This window comes from Octodon degus, unplaced genomic scaffold, assembly GCF_000260255.1.
Source record: "Octodon degus isolate 3935 unplaced genomic scaffold, OctDeg1.0 scaffold00092, whole genome shotgun sequence".
NCBI classification, from domain to species: Eukaryota; Metazoa; Chordata; class Mammalia; order Rodentia; family Octodontidae; genus Octodon; species Octodon degus.
In genome coordinates this window covers 9,402,260-9,424,659 of record NW_004524668.1, presented here as the reverse complement: position 1 = coordinate 9,424,659, position 22,400 = coordinate 9,402,260, and the positions used below count along the sequence as shown (strand labels likewise).

The 22,400-nt window shown below is 52.3% G+C and overlaps 1 protein-coding gene across 1 annotated transcript in view; it reads left to right on the top strand.

The window, feature by feature from the left end:
* LOC111818468 (forkhead-associated domain-containing protein 1-like) overlaps positions 1–22,400 on the top strand; it is a 48,740-nt gene that overhangs the window by 20,517 nt on the left and 5,823 nt on the right. The window contains exons 10-18 of the mRNA XM_023722543.1: positions 1,673–1,779; positions 2,417–2,576; positions 3,593–3,725; positions 9,518–9,647; positions 9,905–10,032; positions 13,237–13,326; positions 13,873–14,093; positions 14,594–14,756; positions 19,077–19,157. Of these exons, the coding sequence (XP_023578311.1) occupies positions 1,673–1,779; positions 2,417–2,576; positions 3,593–3,725; positions 9,518–9,647; positions 9,905–10,032; positions 13,237–13,326; positions 13,873–14,093; positions 14,594–14,756; positions 19,077–19,157 (1,213 nt within the window). The remainder of the gene's footprint in view (positions 1–1,672; positions 1,780–2,416; positions 2,577–3,592; positions 3,726–9,517; positions 9,648–9,904; positions 10,033–13,236; positions 13,327–13,872; positions 14,094–14,593; positions 14,757–19,076; positions 19,158–22,400) is intronic.

Below are 22,400 nucleotides of genomic sequence, written 5' to 3'. Positions count from 1 at the left end.
GGGGAAGCACTTATTTCACGGAGCCATCTCTCCGGCTCCTCTCGTAATATTTTTATTTGACAGAAATTTTGAGTCAATTCAGGGCATCCAGGCAGTCTTGAGAAGAAACCCTGGAAAGAGACTTCCAGAACTGCTTCAGAAAGTGGCAAGAACGGTGGGAGATGTGTGTTCAAAGCAACGGGGAGTCTTGTGAGGGGGATTCATGGAAATATGTCTTTCACTATAGTATTTACTTTTTTTCATTTTGATGTAAATGGTCACCATAGTTTTTGATCACACCACCGCCTTGCCTGGCACTTGGGAGGGGCAAGCTAATTCTGTGTGAGCTATTTCCCGGAGAACAGCTAGAGGGAAGCCCCTACCTAGCGTGAGCACAGCCTAGAGGTCTCAGTCAGCGGAGGCCTCTCAGTGGGGTGGGCCTTGCTGCCGGTTCAGAGTGGAGGCTGGGCCAGGTGACCTTCCATACTGGCCTCGTCTCTTGCAACCCCGGCCTCAGTCGATGAGTCTGTAACTTCAGCCTCGAGAACTGACAATGCTCGGGGACACAAAACTACGGATGGGCCAGATGCCACCATCTCTCAGGGCAGCACAAGAGCAAGGTGCTCCAGGATAAGACAGAGAACATGTTCGGGAATGTGCCCCAAGACAACAAACCTCCACCCCGACCTGTGCACCAAACTCCCATTACCAAAGTCCGCGGGCCCTGGACTCTGGCCCCGGGGAGGCAGAGACACCCCGCCTCCTCGTTTCCGCTGCCAGCTGCTCTAGGTAGAGCTGAGGGCAGCAGCAGCCTTGGCCAGGAGAGGACTCGACAGCCACTTTGTGCTCTTGGTCACCGTCAAGGTGCAGGGTCACACCTGAGTCCTGAACTCCCTTCTCCAGGTGGAGAGTTACAGTTACAGTCAAAGACAGACAGATGGACAGATGGACGAATAGACAGACAGACACACACAGGAGTTGTATATGCAGTTATTTCATTCCAGTGATCACCAAGCTTTTTCTTTCACATGCAGCCTGACTGGGTTATGCCTTGTTTCATAATTAACACACATTCTGCCCTTGCAAAGCTCCTGGGAGAGACTCCGGTTCCCCTTGACCTGTGAACCCCTATTTACTAGCCCTAACCAGCCCAGGGTCCAAGCCTCTCAGCCCATTCTGAGCAGGCAAGACCGCAGCTCCTCATCCTCCTCCCTCCAGACAATTGGGACACAACAACACACCCTTCCTGGGGACAAAGTTTCTCACACCTGCTCAGAAAAGCATCTCCCCATCCTGCTCACTGAGACCCGCCGGGTTAGTGTCCTGAGCCGCGGTGCCGAAGGTGTCCCCTGACCTCTGGGGCATAGGGCAGGGGATGCTGTCCTCCCAGTGACACCAAGTGTGTCATCGTCCTCTCTCTGCTGACAGGCATGCTGCCCTTCATGCCAGCCACCATGCAGTGACAGGCCCAGCCCAGCCAGCTTCTTTGTCCTATTTCAAATGGGTTTTTTGTTTGGTTTGTGCCCTGCTGGACATGGAGGCCCAACCCTGCCCAGGGAACAAGACAGACCACTACTGCCTGCCTGCCACTCTGCCCTTGTACTTGGACCCACCCCTCAGGGCCCCGGGGAGACACCGTGGAGGCTGGGATCCGATTGTGTGGATCCACAGGGCCTGCTCTTGGGAATTTCAGAGACGACCTCCTGAGGGCGCAGAAGGAGATTCTGTCTCAGCAGGAGATCATCATGCGGTTAAGGCAGGACCTGAACGAAGCCCACGGCCGCATGACCGACTTGAGAGGTTGGTTCCGGCTCCTGTGTCCCCCTGGATGAAGGAAGGACAGGCGCCCCAGAGCCAGCGCCCAGGGTCCTGCTCTCGTGCACCTGCGCTACTGTAGTCCAGGTGTAACGCAGGTGTGGCCCTGGTTCCCGCCCACCAACGTGAGGTCCCAGGCCTCAGCCTGCAGGGGACCCTGCCCACGTCGCTGAAGCCCAGCTTTCCTCCTTGGGGAGCATTTTCTTTCCCCACAGAGGCTGCAACTTCCTTGAAAGGTGTTTGCAGGAAGCCCCATGGGTGTTCTCAGAGCCCTGGAACCTGGTACATATCCAGCAGAGAAGGCTCCAGGATCTAAGAACACCCTCGGCTAAAAAGACGTAGAATCAGGCTGTGGGCATTGGCCAGGGTGCCCTCAACTGCTGGGGAGACCCCAGCAGCATCCCCCGGTTTGGCGCTGCGGTCAGGCGGGGGCGGAGCTTGAGGCAGTGGGCCGTTGCTGTCGTGGTACAGCGCGCTCAGAGCTCCTGGGTGGTAGGGAAGGCCCTGCGGACCCCAGGCGACAGCTCCCTTGGGGTCCCTACGTGTCTGGGGATGAGCTGCGGCCCTTGCAGCAATCTGAGGTGGAAAACCCCTCAGCAACCGGCTTCCCCGGGGTCCCCAGGGGAGCTGAGCGAGAAGCAGAAGGCGGAGCTGGAGCGGCAGGTGGCCCTGGTCCAGCAGCAGAGCTGCGAGCTGAGCGCGCTTAAGGTGAAGATGGCGCAGATGAGCAGCCACGTGGAGAGGAAGGACAAGGAGCTGAAGGCCCTCAAGGAAGCGCTTAGGTGGGGGACCCCGGGGGGCCCGGGGCCGTCGGGGAGGGCTCAGTAAATACTGCTTGCCACTAGTACATGGACGTTGTGGTTTTTTTATTGCTTCACAGCCTCATCAGACTTGAACTTTGCTTTGTTGTATTTCTCACACGTGGGGGCCGGGGAGATAGCTCAGTGGAATAAGTGCTCAACTGGCAAGCGCAAGGTCCTGAGTTCGATCCCTGGTACTACCAAAGGGGGGGGGGAGTTGTTTCATTTCCCACACAGACTTTCCAGCCTGGTGCCCCGGATGCAAGGCCCCCGCCCACACAGGGACCCTCCCATGCCAATTACCCTCACCAGACACGGCCCTGGAGGCTGTGGGGCCCGTGCACCTGTCTGTCTGTCCAGGGCACAGGCCTACAGGGACCTTGCCCACTGTGGACTTCTGGTGCTCACGCTGTACCTGGCACAAGAGAACTTAGCATTGATTGAACAAATGAATAAGCCGGAGGTGTCAGCTCCAAATAAGTACACACACAGCATGATCCCTGTCCCATATCATAAAATGGGGCTGCACTTTGGTCCATATTTAACATGAGTAGTGTTTTCCCCAAACATCTATGTGTCTCCTCTGGTTTCCTGCTCCTCCTGCCCAGGGCAGGGTCACACAGAGGGAAAGGAACAGGGTCCCAATCTGGGCTGCCATGTTTCAGGCAAATTCTTGTGCATTCTGTGTTTGTCCCGCTTGGGGGGTGAGGGTGACAGCAGCAGGTGTCCTTGTGGGGGACATGCAGTACACATCCCCATCAAAACCTCAGTAAGTATGCACAAACCCAGGCTAGGGAGCAAGAAAAGGTGCACACTGCACGGCCACCACCCTGTGAGCCCCTGACACTAGAGTCCCTGGAAACCCGGGGACAAGAAACTTGGGGTCCCAAGGAACTCAGGTATTTGGCAAAAGAGAGTTCACTTCCTGGTCTGCCAAGGACACAAAGGACTGGAGCCCATGCCAGGCTGCTGCTGGTGACGTCCCCTCTCTGCCCTAGGACTTCCCAGGAGAAACACAAGCACCATCTGAGCTCGGAGAAGGAGCAGAGGCTGAGAACTCCCACCCAGAAGTGTGACATCTCGGTGCAGATCGACCCGGTCCCCCTGGATGTTTCCTCGAGCAGCCAAGAGGTGAGGGAGGCCCCTCCGACCCTTGGCTCCTGAAGGACACCACACCAAGGGCGGCTTTTTTTTCTTGCAAAACTATTTTCTTTTGAAGCATTGTTTGCCTCTGTGAAAGGGATAAGGCACAACTTGAAGCTTCCTGAGGTGAAGCCTTCAACAGCAGGAAGCAGGCGCCTTGAGGTCTTTGCTGACAGAGGCTGCCGTGTCCCCACATGGTGGCTGCAGCTCAGGCTCCAACCCAGTCACCCTGGGTTCGAATCCCAGGCCCTCCTCTTAGCAGCTCTGTGACCTTGTCAGGCCACACTGTGCCAGTTCTCTTATCTGAGAGCAATGACAGTCCCCACCTCATGGGATGGTGGAGAAGCAGATTTTATTTATGTCCGTGTATGAACAATACACATACCTGCACATACATATATTGATTTAGTCAATAATTTTCTGCGAGTAGTATCAAACCACACAGATTCTGTAACTTGTTTATTTTCATATAATATAGCCATTTTTTTCAAGTTAAGCGGATTAAGGTCTACCTCATTCTTTTTAGCATTTTTATTAGTGCCTGTTACTTGTATAAAATATTGTGTTTCTTTTGAAAATTGTCTGTTCAATTCATTTATCCACTTAATGACTGGGCTATTTTTCTTCTTTTTGAGTCTTTTATAAATCCTAAATGTTAATCCTCTGTAAGAAAAATAGACGGTGAAAGGGCCAGCCAAACTGGGGAGATGGCTCAGTGGAATAAGTGTTTCCCTGGCAAGCGCAGGGACCTGAGTTCAATCCCTGGTTACACACACACACACACACACACACACACACACACACACACACACAAAAGGGCCGGCCAAATAGCTCAGTGGATTAAAGCACCTGCATGCAGGCGCAGGGGCCAGGGGTTCAATCCCTGGGCCTGCTGTGCTGCCTCTGCCTCCAGGGTGCGCTGAGACAGCGATTGAGACTGGGTGTGGTGGTGCGCGCCTGTAATCCCAGCTCTTGGGAGGCTGCAAACAGGCAGATCACTTCTAGTCCAATCTAGTAGTGAGACCCTGAGCACCCTGTAGACCCTTCCCTAAAATACACCAGTTGTTTCCCTTGCTGTGACGACAGTGTAATGTGCAAGGGCAGCACTTGTTGATTCTCATTATTTCCTGTGACATTAGAGTCCTCCTCGGGAAGTCTCTGCCGGTGCCTGTACCTCCAAATGCTTCCCCTACATTTCCTTCAACCTCAAAGTTTCTTCTGCCTTCAAAGTCTCCTGTGTTATGCCGAGGCCCTCGAGCCATTTGGTTTGACTTTAGGGGTGAGCGAGGTCTCACTTCAGACTTCTGCGCACAGGTACCCGGCTCTCCCGGCACCATTTGTTAAGGGAGCCGCCTCCTCTGCAGCACGCATTTTTGGTTCCTTTGTCCAGAGTCAGATAGCTAGCCAGAGTTGCTCTTGTGAGCTTGTTTCCACAGCCTCTATTCTGTTTCATTGCTCTATTTTGTGCCAGTACCGTGTATTGTTGTTGTTGCTGCTGCTGCTGCTGCTGTTACAGGGACTTTCTAAGATCACTTGGAATCGGGTATTGTGATGCTTGTCTTTGTTTAGAATGCTTCAGCTCTTCTGTGTCCTCCATGCTAGACAACAGTCATTGGAACCTTGATGGAGATGTCATTAACTCTTGGCCAAGAGGCCATGTTAGCAACATTAATCCTGCTATCTGTGGACACGGTCTCTCCTTCTGGTAGCCCCAGTTTCTCTCTTCAGTGCCTTGGGATTTTTCTTAGAGTGGTCTTTTACCTCCTTGGTTAAGCTGGTTCGTAGGGTTTGGGTTTTTGGCACGGTTTCTATAGCTTTGTGTTTTCATCTGGGGAGGACAGTCATGAGTGCAATTATTTTCCGGATTTCTTTCTCAGCTAGTTTCTTATTGGTATTTAGGCAATCTGTTGATTTTTTTTTTTTTTTTTTTTTTTTTTTGGTGGAACCGGGGATTGAACTCAGGCCCTTGTGCTTGCCAGGGAAGCGCTTATTCCACTGAGCCATCTCCCCGGCCCCACTGTTGATTTTATTGATGCTGACTTTGTACCCTGTCGCCTCACTTTTTTTTTTAAAGTGGCTATGTAGCATTTCTTCATGTCCCTTTTTAATCCAGCCAGTCCCTGGGGGATGGACACTTAGGCTCTTTCTCCTTCCCCACAATGCTATAGGTAATATACTCTGCTAGACATGAACTTTCTAGGTCCGAAGGAATTCTGAAATTACTTCCTAGGCCCAGACTGCCTTCCCAAAGAGCCATGATGAACTCCCTGGGGCTCTCACTGCTCCCTGCGGGCACCTACCCAGAAGGCTTTGCAGCCCTGAGTCCCAGTCATGCACCCAGCGGCGAGCGTCTTGGAGTGACAACAGCCTGCACTGGGTGGCCCTCTGCACCGGCACTCACACTCTGTCCCTGTGCCTGGCCCTGGGAGTAGGCTGATTGTGGGCCGTCTGGGTTCCTCGAGGTCCCAGCTTCCTGGAGTCCAGGATATCCTGTCCCCTTGGCTTTATGAAACCAGAGAGCAGGCATTCCAATAAGAGGCTCTGGACTCTACTTGGAAACGGGGCCAAATGTGTCAGCAGAGATGTTTTCTGGGCCAGGCAGCAGCGAGTGGCAGCCTGGAAGAAAACTCCCGAGGTCCAGCCAGCTGTCCCTGGCATTGATTGTGGTCCAGAGCCCTCTGAAAGGAGTGGCTCCTCTTGCTCAGGGCAATGGGGAGGGGGGGACCTGCATCAGATCCTGGTGGCCTAGAAGCTCCGTGGGGCAGGGCGCATGAGTCACTCTCAGTGGAACCCTGGTCCACGTTCCTTCACGTGTTCAGCAACTATTAAGCACTTTCTGTGTGCTAGACCCAGACAGGGAAAGTCGCATGGGTCTCTGCCCTCATCAAATTCCCCTGGGGGGTTGCCCACATTTCTTGGATGGGCTATGGGGCCCTAACCCCTGTGATTTTTCGTTTCTATTATTTAGTTTGTAGTATCAGGATTCCTGCAGGAGGGTGGAAGAGGAAAAAATTATTTGTTCTTTCTTGGAATGACTTTTGTCACCAGGCTACTTCCTGTGTTCTAAGCCAGAGTGGGTCAGAGGCCTTCAGAGTTGTATGAGAAAGAATCTCTGTCCCCTAAATAAGTACACTCCCAGAGGAGTTGTGAGGAGGGTCATGTGGTCCCGGCTTAGGATTTGGCTGAGTGACTGAATCTCCTGGCTGCTGTGTCTCTCCCCGCCCCAGGCTCCCCTAGATTCAGAGCCTCCTGCCCTCCTGACAGAGAGAGAGAGAGAGAGAGAGAGAGAGAGAGAGAGAGAGAGCGAGAGAGCTGCAGTAGACACAGCCTCCCATCAGTGAGCAGGGCCGCAGGGAGCCAGGCCTGGGAAGGGCACCAGGGTGCATCTGGTACAGGCTAGAGCCAGGGTCACAGAACAAGCAAGATCCTGGAGCGGGCACAGCGATGCCCTCTCGCCTCCAGGGTCCAGCTGGAAGCTGGGTACGTTCTTCATGGTACCTGCTTGACCTCGGGGCATCCCAGCTTTGCATTTACTAAGCACCTACTATGCGCAGCTCAGTGCTCTGCCTCAGGAATGCCAGTCATCACAGGAGACAGAGTGTGCTCCTGCGGAGCCTATGCCCTGGGAGGGGAGAGACAGAAATCAGGTAATAATGAGCAAAATGTCCAGCGGGGACAAGGAAGTGAAGGAGAAAGTGGCAGGAGGGGCTCAGATGGCACTCCCAGCCCCCTAAAGGAGCCCTAGGACCCGAGAGCAGCCCAGGACTGAGGCCACCATCACAGAGGCCTGCAGTGAGCCTGGACTCATGGTGGGCGGCAGCAGCAATCACTGGCCTGAGAGAGCAAGTGCCAGCTGCCTTCACCTGTCTGCCCGAGGAATGACCTCCGCAGCAGCAGCAGGGCTGCTCTGAGGCTTCCGACCCCACCCCAGGGCCAGATCCGTAGTCCATACAAGAGACAGACCCAGAGAGTCAGGCAGGTGGACGACGGGCAGATGATGGACAGAAACGGATATAACTAGGTAAGGAAATAGATAGACGGTAGGTAGCTGGGATCTCTGTATCATTTTTAAAATAAGTTGAGTTCACTTGATGCTATATGTGTTATCTTTCATGTCTTTATCAATAGCATAAAGTGAACCAAAATTGCTGTTTTAAAAATAGTTATAAGAAAGCCAGATTGTCAGCCTCCTCCCCTTCCCACCAGCCTCCTGAGGCCTTCTGCGGGAGCTCGTCTACAACTGATGAGTCCCGCAGCCCTTCCCAGGCCCGCCCTCACCCGGGGGGCACTTATCACGGCCCGTCCATCTTTGCCAGCATCTGTCTCCCCACATGGGGATACAAAATCCACAGTAGGAAGAGGGAGGCTGCCAGTTTTTTTTTTTTTTTTTTTTTTTTTTTTTTTTTTTTTTTTTTTTTTGTGTGTGTGTGTGTGGCCAGCTCAGCTCACCAGGGGGCAGGGCTGGCTGGCATGTGGTGCTGGGGGATTGAACCGCGGTCCCTGTGCTTTGCGAAGCTTGTTCTAAGTAGGTGCTTTAGACCACTGAGCCATCTCACCAGCCCAAGGCTGCCAGTTTTAGTCACTGCTGAGAACCCAGAGGCAGGATCAAGACTTGGCACTTAGAAGTGCTCAAAAAAATCTGTGCCGAATGAATGAATGAGTGAATGAATAAGAAGGAATTAATGAATGAATGAGTGAGTAAATGAGTGAATGAATGACGAATGAATGAGTTAGTGAGTGAATGAGTGACTGAATGAATGGTGAATGAATGAATGGTGAATGAATGAATGAATGAATGGTGAATGAATGAATGAATGGTGAATGAATGAATGATGGTGAATAAATGAATGGCATTCCCCAGAAGATGATGTGTAACTTGGAGTCCATGACTGGGCTTCAGGGAGTCTCTAGAAGGCTAATGGTTCGTGTAGGGAAATTTTTCTGAAGGACAGAGCACCTCATTCTTCCAAATCTTAAAAGCCTCAATGGCCTTGAAGACAAAGAAGACCTCCTCAGCCTGTGCCCAGAGTACACACAACTGTGGCCCCGAGCTGTTACTGAGGGCCACCCCCAAGTGGCTGCCATACTGGCTGATGCAGGTATAGGACACTTCCTTCTTGCAGAACATCCTGTGGGCTACACATGCTCAAGGCCACGGGAGCCTCCAGAGAAGGTCTGCAGCGCAACCCAGAGCCGGTGTGTCCAACCCCCTGCACTTGACACTCAGAGGTGTCGAGGGAGAAGCCATTATGACCAGTTTCACGGAAGGCCCTGTGTGTTAGTGACTAAAAATGCTGCTCTGAGGGAGAGGCCGGGACCGCAGCTCCATGGTACAGCACATGCTTGGCATGCGCAAGGCCCCGGGTTCTGCCTCCAACAGTGCAAATGATAATAATGATGGTAATAATCACTGTCGTCGTGACCCCTCTAGAAAGCAGAACATGCTGCAATTGTTCTGAAAACGAGATGAGGACAATAACAAGTGGAAACTCAGGCATAGAAGAATATTAGAAGAACAGACATCATGGAGAAGAAATATAGAGGGATCTTTTATTTATAGTGATGCTAATTAGGTAGGAAAGCCAGAAATCCGCCTAGATGGGATTGGATATTTGTGATGAAAAATTTAAGCCCCTTCTTTGCTGAAGCCCTGAAGATATTTTCCAGAAGTGCTAAACGACAGGGCTTCTGCCATACAGGAATCCTTCACATTCCTGAAAATGTAAGAGCGATATTCAGGCCCCCAGTTAAGCAGCTGTCTGCGCACCCTCTGTCCCCAGGAGCAATCCTTCAGTGACCTCGGGGCCAAGTGCAGGGGCCACCGGCATGAAGAAGTTATCCAGCGTCAGAGAAAGGCCTTGTCGGAGCTCCGTGTGCGAATCAAAGAGCTGGAGAAGGCCAACTCCTGCAGTAAGTGCCCTCCTCCCTGTCCCAGCGAGGGACTCAGAGCCTCGGGCGCATTTCGGGGGCCAGCTAACTGCCCAGGACTTCTCCCCTCCATCCCCTCCTCTTGAACAAGTCATTGAATCTCCCTAGATCTCAGTTTCTCCATCTGCCCAGGGGGTCATGAGGATTAAAACAGGCCTAGAGTTAAGTGTCCCATAAATCATAGCCACAGTTATTACATAAAATAACTTCTTCCTGAGTCTAAATTATTTCTTTTATAGATCCCAAGGATCACCTGAACGAATCAGCCCTAGAGTTAAAGACTCTCGGAATGGAAAATAATGTCCCCAAAATGTTACTGGACACAAAACCCAATTTGCCAACTCTCTCAAGAACAGAGATCCACGCGGTAAGCAAAGAAAAGTCTGTCTCTGCAGTGTGTGGCCCACAAAAAGGGTGTGCGTTAGGACACCACCAACTGCATACCCCAGCTCACCGGGCATCAGTGGTTTGAGTCAGCCTCCCTCGGGGGCGAGGTCTGACCCTGCAGCCGGTGCCTCTGCACAGCATGGTACAGCATGGCCTGGACCCTGGGCCTGGACAATCCTTAAAGCATGGGGACCACATCACCCCAGCAGGTGTTACACTCCGCAGAGAATGTTCAACAAGCTAATTAACCCCGTTATGCCAAGGCTAAGGTCACCTCTTACTGTAAACTGAAAAACACAAGTGGGTAGCAGCAGGGGGCCATGAATAAGAAGACACAAATTCTGAAGCCCAAAGGGACCTTTGGACATCAACATCTAAGTCCCAGCCTGAAAGCCATGTGACCTCGGCTCGGGCAAAGGGCTTAACCTTTCTAGGACTCCATCTCCCAGCCATAATATGACAATGAAGGTATTAGGGAGAATTGTGTAAAGGTCTTGGCCCAGTGCCTAGCTCATAGCCCACACTTAATAGATTATTATTATTATTATTATTATTATCAAAATAGTATTATTCAAGGAAAGAGTTTCTCTTCCCAAAGGGACACAGATTTATTTGCCAGAATTGTTGGAAGTGATTGGATTGCGGAGTTGTACCCTCAGTGGAAGTTTCAGCATTTCATAGACACGTGACAATGGGCAGGCTGCCCCAAGTGGATGCCTGCCACAGCCTCTGTATCTGCATTTCATTTAGCTAGTTAGTTAGTTGTTCCTGAGATTGAGCTCTAACCCTACACATTAAGCTTTAACCCCAGCCTTTTTAATTTTTTAATTTGAGACAGAGTTTTCCTAAGTCACTAACTTGCCAGGCTCAGTTTGAATTTGAGATTGCCCTACTCCCGCCTCCCAGAGTTCTGGGGTTAACGGTGCGCCTGGCTTGTAGATGGACCTAGCACACACGCGGGCCACTAGGAGAAACCCCGAGGCCAGCCTCTGCAGGCCAGCATCCTTCCTGCACACTTGCCAGAGTCCGGGATGAAGGTATTTGGAAGCGAGCTGGATTTCTTGTTCAAAGCAAACCTTCATTTTCCAACATCGAGTACATGGGGACAATCTGCGGGCAGGAAGCCAGCTAGAGCTCAAGTCCTGACCCAGCCGCCCAGACTGCGCCTCCCCTGGAAGACCAGTCCCCGCGCTGACACCGACAGCAGGATGCCTTCCGACTCTCTATAAACCCACACTCCTCCACAAAAGGCGGTGATCGCGATCCCAGGATCGGAGCAGGAAGGGAAGGAGCCCACACGGATTTATGCCCTCTGTGCATTACTGTATTTAAACAGCATTGTGGTTATTGTCATTTTCCTCATCTTACAGAGGAGGAAAACAAAGGCTTCAGCAGGTCACATGCCCCCCTACAATGTCACAAAGATGAATGAGGGCTGTCCCTGCCAGCTGCCCTCTTGTTCCCTGCTTGCCCTGGAAAGGGGTGTATAGGACCCCGCCAAGGGGTCTGGAGACACTGAGCTGCTTTCTGGATTGTGTCTTCGGCAGATTTGCCCAACTTACTGTCATCTCAAAACCCCTCAGGGGAAAGAAAAAGAAACCCCTCAGATTGGATAACTATGTCCACTCTGGACGGAGATAAATTATGTCCACCTCTACCTGTTCCAGTCACACGGGAGCCTCTGCATTTTTGTAATTGGGGTATTTTGTTGCTAATCTTAGAGGATTCAGGGCAATACCAGCAAACACACACTGAAAAGCCAATCCGATTCTAAGGAGAGCTGTCACAGTCATTCGTGGTCTCCAGACTCCCACGTGACATGGTGGCCTTCTGGTGCTAATGCAGTCCCTGGCAAGTACACAACTGTCACCCACCCCCGTCACCTCAGGAGAGGGTCTGCATGAGCCACACCCACCAGCTCTCACCCCAGAAGAACGCCTGTCCACGCTTCTGAAGCTCTCATTTCTGCTGCATGAAAATGAGATTCCTCCAATAAAAGGAGAGGGGGTTTTTTGTTTTGTTTTTTTGTTTTTTTCTTTTTAATGGTTTAGGTTTTAGTTTTGTTTTGTCTTTGGTTTGTTTTTGCTTGTGCTTTTGCCATGCTGGGGACTGAACTGAGGGTCATGTGCATGCTACACCGCAGCCTGAGAGGAAATGTTTTCTAGGTGACCATTCGTTCATTCATTCATTCATTCATTCGTTCATTCATTCGTTCATTCATTCATTCATTCAATGAGCATGCCCATCTGTGCCACGTGGCCACACTAGACACAGGCAGTGAGGTCGTAAGCAGACAGCAACATGATCCCTGTCTTAGTTTTCTCGTTGCTGTGACAAATTGCCCGACACCCACAAGTTAAGGGAGAAAAGGCGCCTTTACCTCATAGTTTCTAGAGGTTTCAGTCCATAGTCAACGGGCTCCAAGGCACGGTGGACGGCAGAGGGGCACTGCAGAGGAGCAGCAGTTCACAGTGGGCAGAAGGCGGCAAAGCAACAAGGGATGACCCCAGCTCTTTGTATGTCTTATAGATTATAGGGCTGCTTAGGGTGGGAAGCCCGCACAACTTTAATCCTAGTGCCCTTGAACCTAACATTGCACCATGAATCAACCCCAGCATCACACACTCAAGATCCGGCCCTACCTACGCCCACATGAGGCTTTGGGGGGCCAGCTAGACACAAGCCAGAGCAGTCTGCACGGAGCTTGTCATCTGGGCTAAGGGTCCTCTGCCTCAGCACTGCTGGATCTTGGCCCAAGTCATTCTGCCCCACTTGGAAGAGGCTCTGCCTTGTGTGCTGAGGGTACCTTTGCCGCTAGCCCACTGGATGCCACAGCACTCTCCATCCTCAGATGTGACAGCCAAAAATATGTCCAGACCCTGCTCAATGTCCTAGGCGAAAGGCACAAAACTCAGCCCTGCTGAGCACCATTCCTCCGGAGAGAACACAGATGGTGGTCAAAGGAGACAAGCCACATGTCATCGCAGAGCCATTCTCTGAAGCGTTCAGACAGTCATAAGAAGGGAGCTGACAAAGAATCCCGGCTGCATGGTCAGGAGCCAGAATACACCACGCAAGTCTATTGAACTATTCCTGTGTAACCCCACACGGCTTTGGCTTCTGGGTGCACAATTCACCATGGATCACTGAGAGAGTTGTGATTGCTTCTTTATTTCACCCTCAGAATGGCCTTACCAACTCCGGGCCCAGCTGCACCATGGAGAAGTCAGGGAAAGCGGACGTGGCCAAGGCCTTAGAGCTCAGCGAAAAGCTGGTATGTACCCTGGGCACCCATCCCTCTCCTGCCTAAAGGCTAGTTCCCTGCAGTCACTGTTAACCATGGGCTCTTTTACTAACTGGTGACCTCATGTGACCTGTGTCATTGATCTGCTAAGGCTACACACACATCTACTACCCAGCAAGGGTTAGAAACTGTGTAGCCAAAGGAAGGAAAGAAAGAAGGAAGGAAGGAAGGAAGGAAGGAAGGAAGGAAGGAAGGAAGGAAGGAAGGAAGGAAAGAAGGAAGGAAGGAAGGAGAGAGAGAGAGAGAGAGAGAGAGAGAGAGAGAGAGAGAGAGCACAGCTGAATTCCTGGAGAGCCCGGGTAGTTAGAATGCGTCGTCATTTACCCCCCTGGTTCTCAAAAAGCCTCCTGCAAGTGGATATGGGAGAATGAGCACCCCAATTGCACTCATTTCCAAAGCATCTGCTTGCCGTCTGCAGCTGCAGACAATGAGTGCAGCAGAATTAGCCCTGGGCTGCCCTAAAGTGGCCACCCCTGGCCTCGGCAACTCCATGCCCCGTCACCACTCTGCTTGCAGTACATGGACATGAGCCGAATGCTGGGAAGCCTGATGAACATCAAGGACATGTCGGGCCACGTGTCCATGAAGCACCTCTCCCCCAAAGAGCGGGAGCGGGTCAACCAGCTGAGACAAAGGGACCTGGATCTGGTGTTTGATAAGATCACGCAGCTCAAGAGCAGGCTGCAGAGGAAAGAGGAGCTCCTGCAGGGCTACGAGCAGGACATCGAGCAGCTCAGGTACAGCCCGGAGCCCCCAGAAAAGCTGGGCCCCTCTCCTGGCTAAGCAGGGACAGCAGCAGACACCTGGGGCTGGGACAGGAGGGCAAAGACTGGGTGTGGAATAACTGAGCTATTGGAGGGACAGCACCCAACCTATGAGGCAAGTCTGTCTGTGGGAACATGATGATTGGAGGGTTAGCTTTCCCCTCTCCGCATGTTCTGAATGTGCAGAATCTGCTGTCATCCTTGATTTGTGGTCACCGCTAGTGTAGATTTGACAGTTCCATCACTTTCCCAAGAGTCATGGGTTCCACACCACCAGAAATGGGGTTGGCAGCACATCGTGGTCCCCTCGATGCGACCATGTCTAGTTCCTGAGCTGTGTGCTGTGCCCTCTGCACCACCTAGATCCCTGTCCTGTGTGCCCCCTGTGGAGGTGTTTGCAGAGGCCACTGATGGGATATGGACAGACAGGGATGATGAACTGAAAGGGGGACTCCACCTCTCCATGCACCCAGGCAGAGCAAAGTGTCCGTTCAGATGTACCAGTCACAGGTGGCCAAACTGGAGGATGACATCTACAAGGAGGCCGAGGAGAAGGCGCTGCTGAAGGAGGCCCTGGAGCGCACAGAGCAGCAGCTGCAGCACGAAAAGAGGCTCAACAGGGCCAGGCAGCAGAAGGTAGGCGCAGCTGCCCCGGGCCCCTGCGACCCTCCAGGCCAGGTCCCGGAGGGCCCAGGCGGGTGGCTACTTTCTGATGCAAATGAGGGTGGCGGAAGAGCTCTGACAGCAGGCAGAGCTAGGTTTAGAGCAGGGCCATAGATACCTCCTGTGTGGCCTTAGGGAGATTTCTGAACTTCTCTGAGGCTCAAGCCTCGTCTGGAGTTCTTAAATGGTAGCAGCTACTCATTTTATCATTCTGCTGAGACTGCCCACATGAATACACTCCCTGAGAACAGAGATTTGGGTTCATCCAAATCATAGTAGACAGCTAATGAGTATTTGGCAAATGGATGAATGGAAGGACAGACAGAAGGACAGGTGGATGTTTGGATGGATGGATAGATGGACAGAGGCTCAATGAATGGACCAGTGGATGGGAGGAGGTTGAGACCCTGCTGTCAGGCCTGGGTTGCAAACACTTGGGCTTGAGAAATGAAGACTCCAAACTCGGACAGGTGACTCAGCCAGAAGTCCCCACCACTCTCATCTAGGAGTCCATCTGTCATAAGGTGCAGAGGTCAGCCCTGGATTCAAATTGTGTGACCTCACACAAGTCTCTTCTCTCAGGGCCTTGCCTCCCGCATGGGTAAACAGCAGCCATGAGTGTCCGCCACCTCCCAGGGTTGTGTGAGGACTGAGAGCAGCGCAGGTGTCCCTCGCGGCCCTGTGCCAGGTGGCTGAAAGGTGGTGACTGCAGGAGACTTTGGGGGACATCTAGACACAAGCTGAAACAGTTACTGTATGCATATGCGTGCGTGTAACTGTGTGTGAACATGTTTGCATGAGGACTATCTGCATGTTTGCATATCTGTGACTGTGCATGTTTTCACTTGTGTGGCTCATGTATACATGTATGTTTCTGTGTGTTTGCATGGATGCAGCTGTGCGTGTGCGGATGTGTGCAACTACGTGGCATGTTTGTGTGTGTGTCTGTGTGTATGGATTTCTCTGTGCTCGACTGTGCATGCATGTTTGCATGTGTGTGACTATGTGCATGCTTGCATGTGTGTGATTGTGTGTCCCTGTCTGCATTGACTGTGTGTACACATTTGCATGTGTGTGGCTGTATGTATGTGTGTACACATGTGACTATGTCTGTGCATGTTTGCATGTGTGTGGCTGTGCATGTGTCACCTGTCTGGTTTCTGAGGAAGCCAGGCCTCCAAAGAAGGGTGCCCCCACCAGGAGCGCTCTCTGGTGAGCTCCCTAGATCCAGCCCCAGAATGAAAGCACCTTTCCTGCTGCAAGCGAGGGGAGGTCCAGACAAAGCCTTTCAGGCAGGCAGTGCAGCTCTGAATTAAACATCACAGGCCTCAGCGTGCCTGCATCTCGGGCTGCCTAGGGCAGAGGACAGGATTCCTTTGCCGAGAGCCCTGTTGGGGGAGCTGTGGTGGCACGGAAGTCTGACTCATCTTCTGCTGTGCCTTCTGGGGAGCGCACTTCTTTCCTAAGCTGTTTTCTGGGGCTTGGCAGCCCAAGCCCCCAAGCAGAGACACCAAACCACAAAACAGGACAACAAAGGCCCCAAAAGCCCGCTGTGGTGTGCTGGCTGGAAATGGAAGAAAACCTGAGGATTTGCATAATCAGCGTCCCATGCATTATGCATGGGCTCCCTCATTCATACTCAATGCAAGGGCTGTGCCAGCCAGTTTGGCACTAGAGCCCTTCCACAGAGGGGTATCTGCAATGCCTCTCTTAAATCTGGGTCAGGGTCCCCAGAGAAGCTAATGCTGGGGCCTTGCAAGTTCATGGACTTCACAGGGTGGGGACACTGGACAGGCACAGTGGCGCTGCAGGTCTCCCTCGAAGACCGAAGACCGTGGAACCGGCAGGGTCCACTGGCTATGACTGCCCTGCAGGCTCACATCTCTCCTGCTTCATCCTGGAGGGTCAGGGCTGGCCTACCAGGCAGGAGGGCCTGAGGCTGACAGAGGTTACTCAGGTGCAGAAACGAAGTCCCCACCTGGACCTCTCCTCCCAGGCCTGCGCTCTGGGACGCCTCTGTCCCACCCTTCCTCCACGCACCACTGCTCTCCGGGTACTCATCCTGGGGGTACTGGTTTGCATTTAAGAATTGTTCTCGGGGCTGGGGAGATGGCTCAATGGAATAAGCGCTTCCCTGGCAAGCTCAAGGGCCTGAGTTCAATCCCCAGTTCTGCCAAAAAAAAAAAAAAAAAGAATTGTTCTCAACATAGTGTTAGAAGCTCTTACTTTTTCAGGGGGAAAAATAAATTCCAAAATTTTGCTGGCTTCTAAAGGGACCCTCAGGCCCAGGACGTAGCTCAGCAGCACAGCATCTGCCTGGCAAACATGAAGCCCTGAGTTCAAGTCCCAGTAGCCCCCTCCCCAAATAAAGGGAAGCTGTATACATCTCTCTTGGCATCCGTTTCTCCTTAGGAAATTATTTTCATTTTAAAAAATGGAAGTTCAAGTAAAATTAAAGTTTCACCCTTAGTATTTTCACTTTTTCAAAGCCTCTTATATAAAATCTTAGTAGTGGTTCATGAAGATGGACCGGTGGAAACCCGAGAGGATAAAATTATTTACCTTGAGCTCTAAAACTACTTCCACAGACAGACAGACAGACAGACAGACAGACAGACGCCAATGTTGCTTGGGTGTTTGGACATCTCTTCCCCAAGCAGAGCTTTCCAGAATCCAGTCACGGTTCCATACAGTTACTATTAGCTGCACAAATGAGGCCCAATTAAAAAAAAAAAAAATCCTGGGAAAACCTCAACACCAGACGCATCCTACTCCTGGGCCTCCTAAGCCTGGGGTGCCCTGGAAGCTCTTTACAGGAGACAGTGTGACAAGGACCATGGTCCAGGCTGGGTTCAGTCTAGTCTCCTTCCTACATCACAGCCAAGCCTTTCAGCATTAAGAGGCCCACTCTGGAGGCAAATAGGACAGGTGCCCACCTCTGTCCCTGAGTGACAAGTGAGTTCCTTTACCTCCACGTCTCAGGCTTCTTAACAACAGCGCTAACAACGACCTACAGGTGCTTCCAGGCGGGGGAGTGGGGAGGGCTCAGCAGCACAATGCATAGGGCACCCGGCCCATAGCAAACTCAGTTACTACAGGAAAAGGCAGCTCTGGGGGAGGAGGGACATTTCTGGGGTTCTTTCAGAGAACTGCCTGCCAGCTGATGGGTCCCGCTAACCCTGGGACTTTTTCCCCGTTCCCCTAATGTTGGCAGCTCCTTTGTAAAGCTCTCTTTTCTATGTGGTGAATACAGCTAGGGCTATAGCCAAGAGAGCGTCATTAACTTTTTGTGAATGGGTTAAGGCTGGAATTTTCAATGGAAGACATTCAGATGCATAGAAGTCACCCTTGGAGAAGCACAGAAGGCTTCCTGAGCCCCTCATTAGGACTGGAAGTCTGAGAACAGCTGAGATGCATTCCTGGACTGGGCAGCAACTCGGCTCCCCTTCCGGCCTCTACCCAATCAAATCCCAGCCAGAGGGTCTTAGCACGGCTTTTCTGGGTGGTCTCAGCTGGGCCGGTGGCCCTGCCTCCCTGCTTAGATCCTGTCGCTAACAGCAGAGCAAAAACAGTGTCCACCACACAAGGTGGGATGCAACGAGAACGTGTGGAGAAGCCCCTGAGCAAATGAGACTCCTGGGTGCGTCCTAATCCTGGGCCTCCTAAGCCTGGGGTGCCCTGGAAGCTCTTTACAGGGGACAGTGTGACAAGGACCATGGTCCAGGCTGGGTTCAGTCTAGTCTCCTTCCTACATCACAGCCAAGCCTTTCAGCATTAAGAGGCCCACTCTGGAGGCAAATAGGACAGGCGCCCACCTCTGTCCCTGAGTGACAAGTGAGTTCCTTTACCTCCACGTCTCAGGCTTCTTAACAACAGCGCTAGCAACGACTAAAAATGAGACTTCCACCACCAGCGCCTCTGCTCTGCTTAACTTGCTGTTTTCCAAGATCTTCTTAGACACGGGCATTCCCCAGAGCCTGTGCTCCTCAATGCTATTGTGCATTTTACATCAAGGAGTGGAGATCGTTAGAAGTTGTATAACCCAAGAATGAAACAGGGGCTCGGGAATGCTGCCCTCAGGCCCCCCAAAAGGATGAAGACGTAAAATGTGGGTAGTGGGTGCAATATCTGGATAGGAGGGGACTAGAGAAAGAGGGACTTGGGCCGCACAGCCCCAGCTTCCGCCACGCACTTCCGTGGTTCGCAGCCCATCCCCCCAGCCCAGGAGCGTGCCCGGGTCAGTGCAGGCGAGGGCATACTAAACACTCTCACTCACCTGGTATTTCCACTCAGGAACGTTTAAAGGATCATGAAGAGAAAAATGCAAAAGAACGGACGCCTTGCAACTGTTCCTTCAAAGAGAGCGTGAGGCAGGTATGGCACAGAGTTCCGCCCACAGTACAGTCAGTCTCCGCAAAGGCGAGAGCCCTGGAACGTAAATGCCAGCGGGTGGCGCCCTAGGACCAGCCACCCCTTCCCCACCCCTCCTGGCCCCGGGGGCCCCCGTGCCAGCCAGCCTGCCTGCCCCCACTTCGAACAGACAACCTAAGAAACAAGCAAGGGCCTCACCCTGGAGCGTGAGGTCAGAGTAGGCGAAGGGAAACTCAGGTGTATTCCTGGGAGATGCGCGGCCACAGTAGGCGCAGACGATTCGGGACCTGCAAACAAGGTCCCTGGGAAGGAAGAGGAAGGGGAGAGTGGCTGCCCCAGGACGCTTAATGCAGAACTGACAGGATGCCACCAAGCTGTGTCTGAAGACAGCCCCAGAGACATACAGAGGTCGCCCCATCTGGCGAGACCAGGCAAGCTGGCTGAGTGCAGATGCACAGCAGGTGGCTCCAGCCCACTGGATGTATTTCGTCTAGGGCTGGCCTTGGCAGGAGTGGTCAAACTTGAGTGCCGAGGAACCCTGGGGTCCCCTAGAAGGGGGTGTCTCTGCACCCCATACCTTGCCCCACCAAAGCGGCACCCCTCTATCTGCTTTCCGTGCGAAGGTCCTTACTCCTTTGCTTGGGTAAAGGGTTCTTCTGCAAAAGCAAAAAGGAAGATGAAAAGAACAGGAAGGAAGGCTTGCAGCCACTGCTTTACGCTATCTGTGACCGGCCTCTGCACTCCGTCCTCTAAAAGAGGTTGGCGATAAATATTTCATCCCTGCTGCCTCAAGGCCTCCTAAATGGAAAATACCGCGAGGATGGCTATCAGTGAAGCCAAAACTGTCACTGCCAGGAGCTTCTTGAGGCTGACCAGACAGACCCCAGTCCCACCCAAGCCCAGTCCTACCTCCTTCAGGCTGCCAGGTTCAGGAGGAAAGAAATGAAACAGGAACCTAGTTTGAATTTGGGATAAACACAAATAGTTAGTCTAGGTGTGTCCCACATATCACATGGAAGATATTTATACTAATTTTTTCTTATTCTGCAATTTCTTATTCTGCAGCCCCTCAACACGTGTTTACTGAACACCTGTTGGTGTCACAGCGCAGGAGCAGCTGTCCCCACACAGCAGCCCACATGTCCATTTATGGACCTTGCTTGACTCATGAACAATTTTTGTTTGTTTGTTTAGGTTTGTTTGTTTTTTTTTCTTAGTAACATCTCAAAATAGGGCACATTCATAGACTACACTGCATTTCCGGCTTCTCTGAGAAAAGTAGAAGATCTAGTGCTACCAGGCTCACATGCCTTAGCAGGACATCAGCTGCCCTGGCTTTCCCACTGTCCACATTTCACCCCATCTTTCACCTCCCCAGCCCTAGAGCTCAGGGCTGTCTGGCAACTTCCTCTTCCCAAAGCCTCCTTCCCACAGGTTGCAGGAAGCCTGTCCGCAACCATCTGGGTGTCGGCCTCAGCATGACTAGTACTGTTGTATCCCCGGCACCTGAGATACCTCTTTGCTTCTAGAGCTGTCTTAGAGGGACGGGGTCGTGGGGACCCTGAGGGTGGCAACTGCCAGCCAACCCCAGGGAAACAGCGAGCTCCAGGGCTAGGGGGACAGGCCCCTGAATTCTGGGCCAGTACGGGTTCCTCCCGCCTGCACTTAAGCAGGACACTTAAGCAGCAATCCCCGGGCTGCCTGCAACCGCTTTCCCTTGCTCTCAGAGATTCTGCCGCCACCTGAAGCAGATTGATCCTCTCACAAGAGACAGTGTTTCCTGGGGTCTCTTAACTGACCAGCTCCCTCCGCACCGGGGCTCCTGAAGAGAGCCCTAGAGGAATCAGCATGTCCCTAAAGGCCACAGTCCTTCTGCAGGCCCATGGTGTCACTCCCAGCCCCAAGAAAGCCCCAGTCTTCCAAATGGGCAGCATCAGAAAGTTGATGGGTCTCGTTATTCCTTCGATGCAAAAGTCCAAGAGCAGGAAGGAAAGCTAAACATCGTCGCTGTTCTTTCTGTGCCAGAGACAGGTGATTGTAGAGACAGTGAAGAGCAAGATGCAGAGTACAAATTTCCAGGTGAGCCAGAAGAGAAGAGGGAAAACTGTAGGTGACCAGCAGGAAACTCAGAGACAGCAACACCCCGTCCTCCGGGCATGGGCAGCTAGCTGGTGCCAGACACAGAGCCGAGCATGTGGCTTCCTACGGGGTTGGTATTGTTATTGTCCCAATTGTCAGACGAGGTGTCTGAGGCTCAGTGACTAATTTGTCCAGTGCTGCCCACCTAAGGAGGAGTCCTCAAGGGACCCCGGTACGAATCTGACACCAAGAGTATCCTCTGCCTCCCTCAGGTACTAAGCAGCCAGGTCATAACCCTGATCCATGCGGGGTGGCATGCGTCTTAAATTTCAAGGACGTATCCTCGCGAATACTCTTTCCTGAGAATCAAGACTGGAGTTTGCACATTGCTACTCACAGTTCTACCTTGGAACCAGAGTTCCTAGCCTCATTCCCTCCTCGTAGAGGAGAGAGAAAGAGAGGCGAGCGCTCCGCACCTGGACAGCCCAACACTTTACTATGGTCGAGGGAGAGAGAAGGGATGTGCTCAGGGCTGAGGCAACATGAGACACCAAAGGCATCACACTGGAGAGGCCGGAGAGTCTACGTGACGGGCATTCTTAGAAAGCAGAGGTCCCTTCTCTGTCAGCATCCTTGTCCTGAGACCGACGGTGGTTGTGTCTCAGAGCACAGTGTCAGGAGGCCAGAGAGCACGCTGAAGCGCCCTGGGCCTGAAGCCTTTGTTGCTCTCCATGGGGACTGAGGGAGGCTGACTGGAGTAGGCAGAAGCCACCCTGAACCTGGGTTTTGGTCAAGGCCTATCTGTAAAGATAACACAACAGAGAAGATACTAGGATAGTCCCGGATGTGGGAATGTTGCACATCTCTGAGAAAAGAGGCCCACTGGAATTTCAGGGTTCTACCAGGCTGAAGAACAGGGGACAGACTGTGTGTCCATTAGGTGCAGAGTGGCTCACCTTCCTCCAGCCCCCTAGCCATGACTTCAAGGTTTGGGGTCTAGGTTCTCCACAGTAGGGGTCTGATCTGACCTGCCTTATGGGAGGAGTCGTCTGAACAAGAGAACGGTGACAGATAGGGCCAGGATAGGCTGATGGGCTGGCATGTTTGATCCCTAGTTTTCTTCTTCTTCTTCTTCTTCTTCTTCTTCTTCTTCTTCTTCTTCTTCTT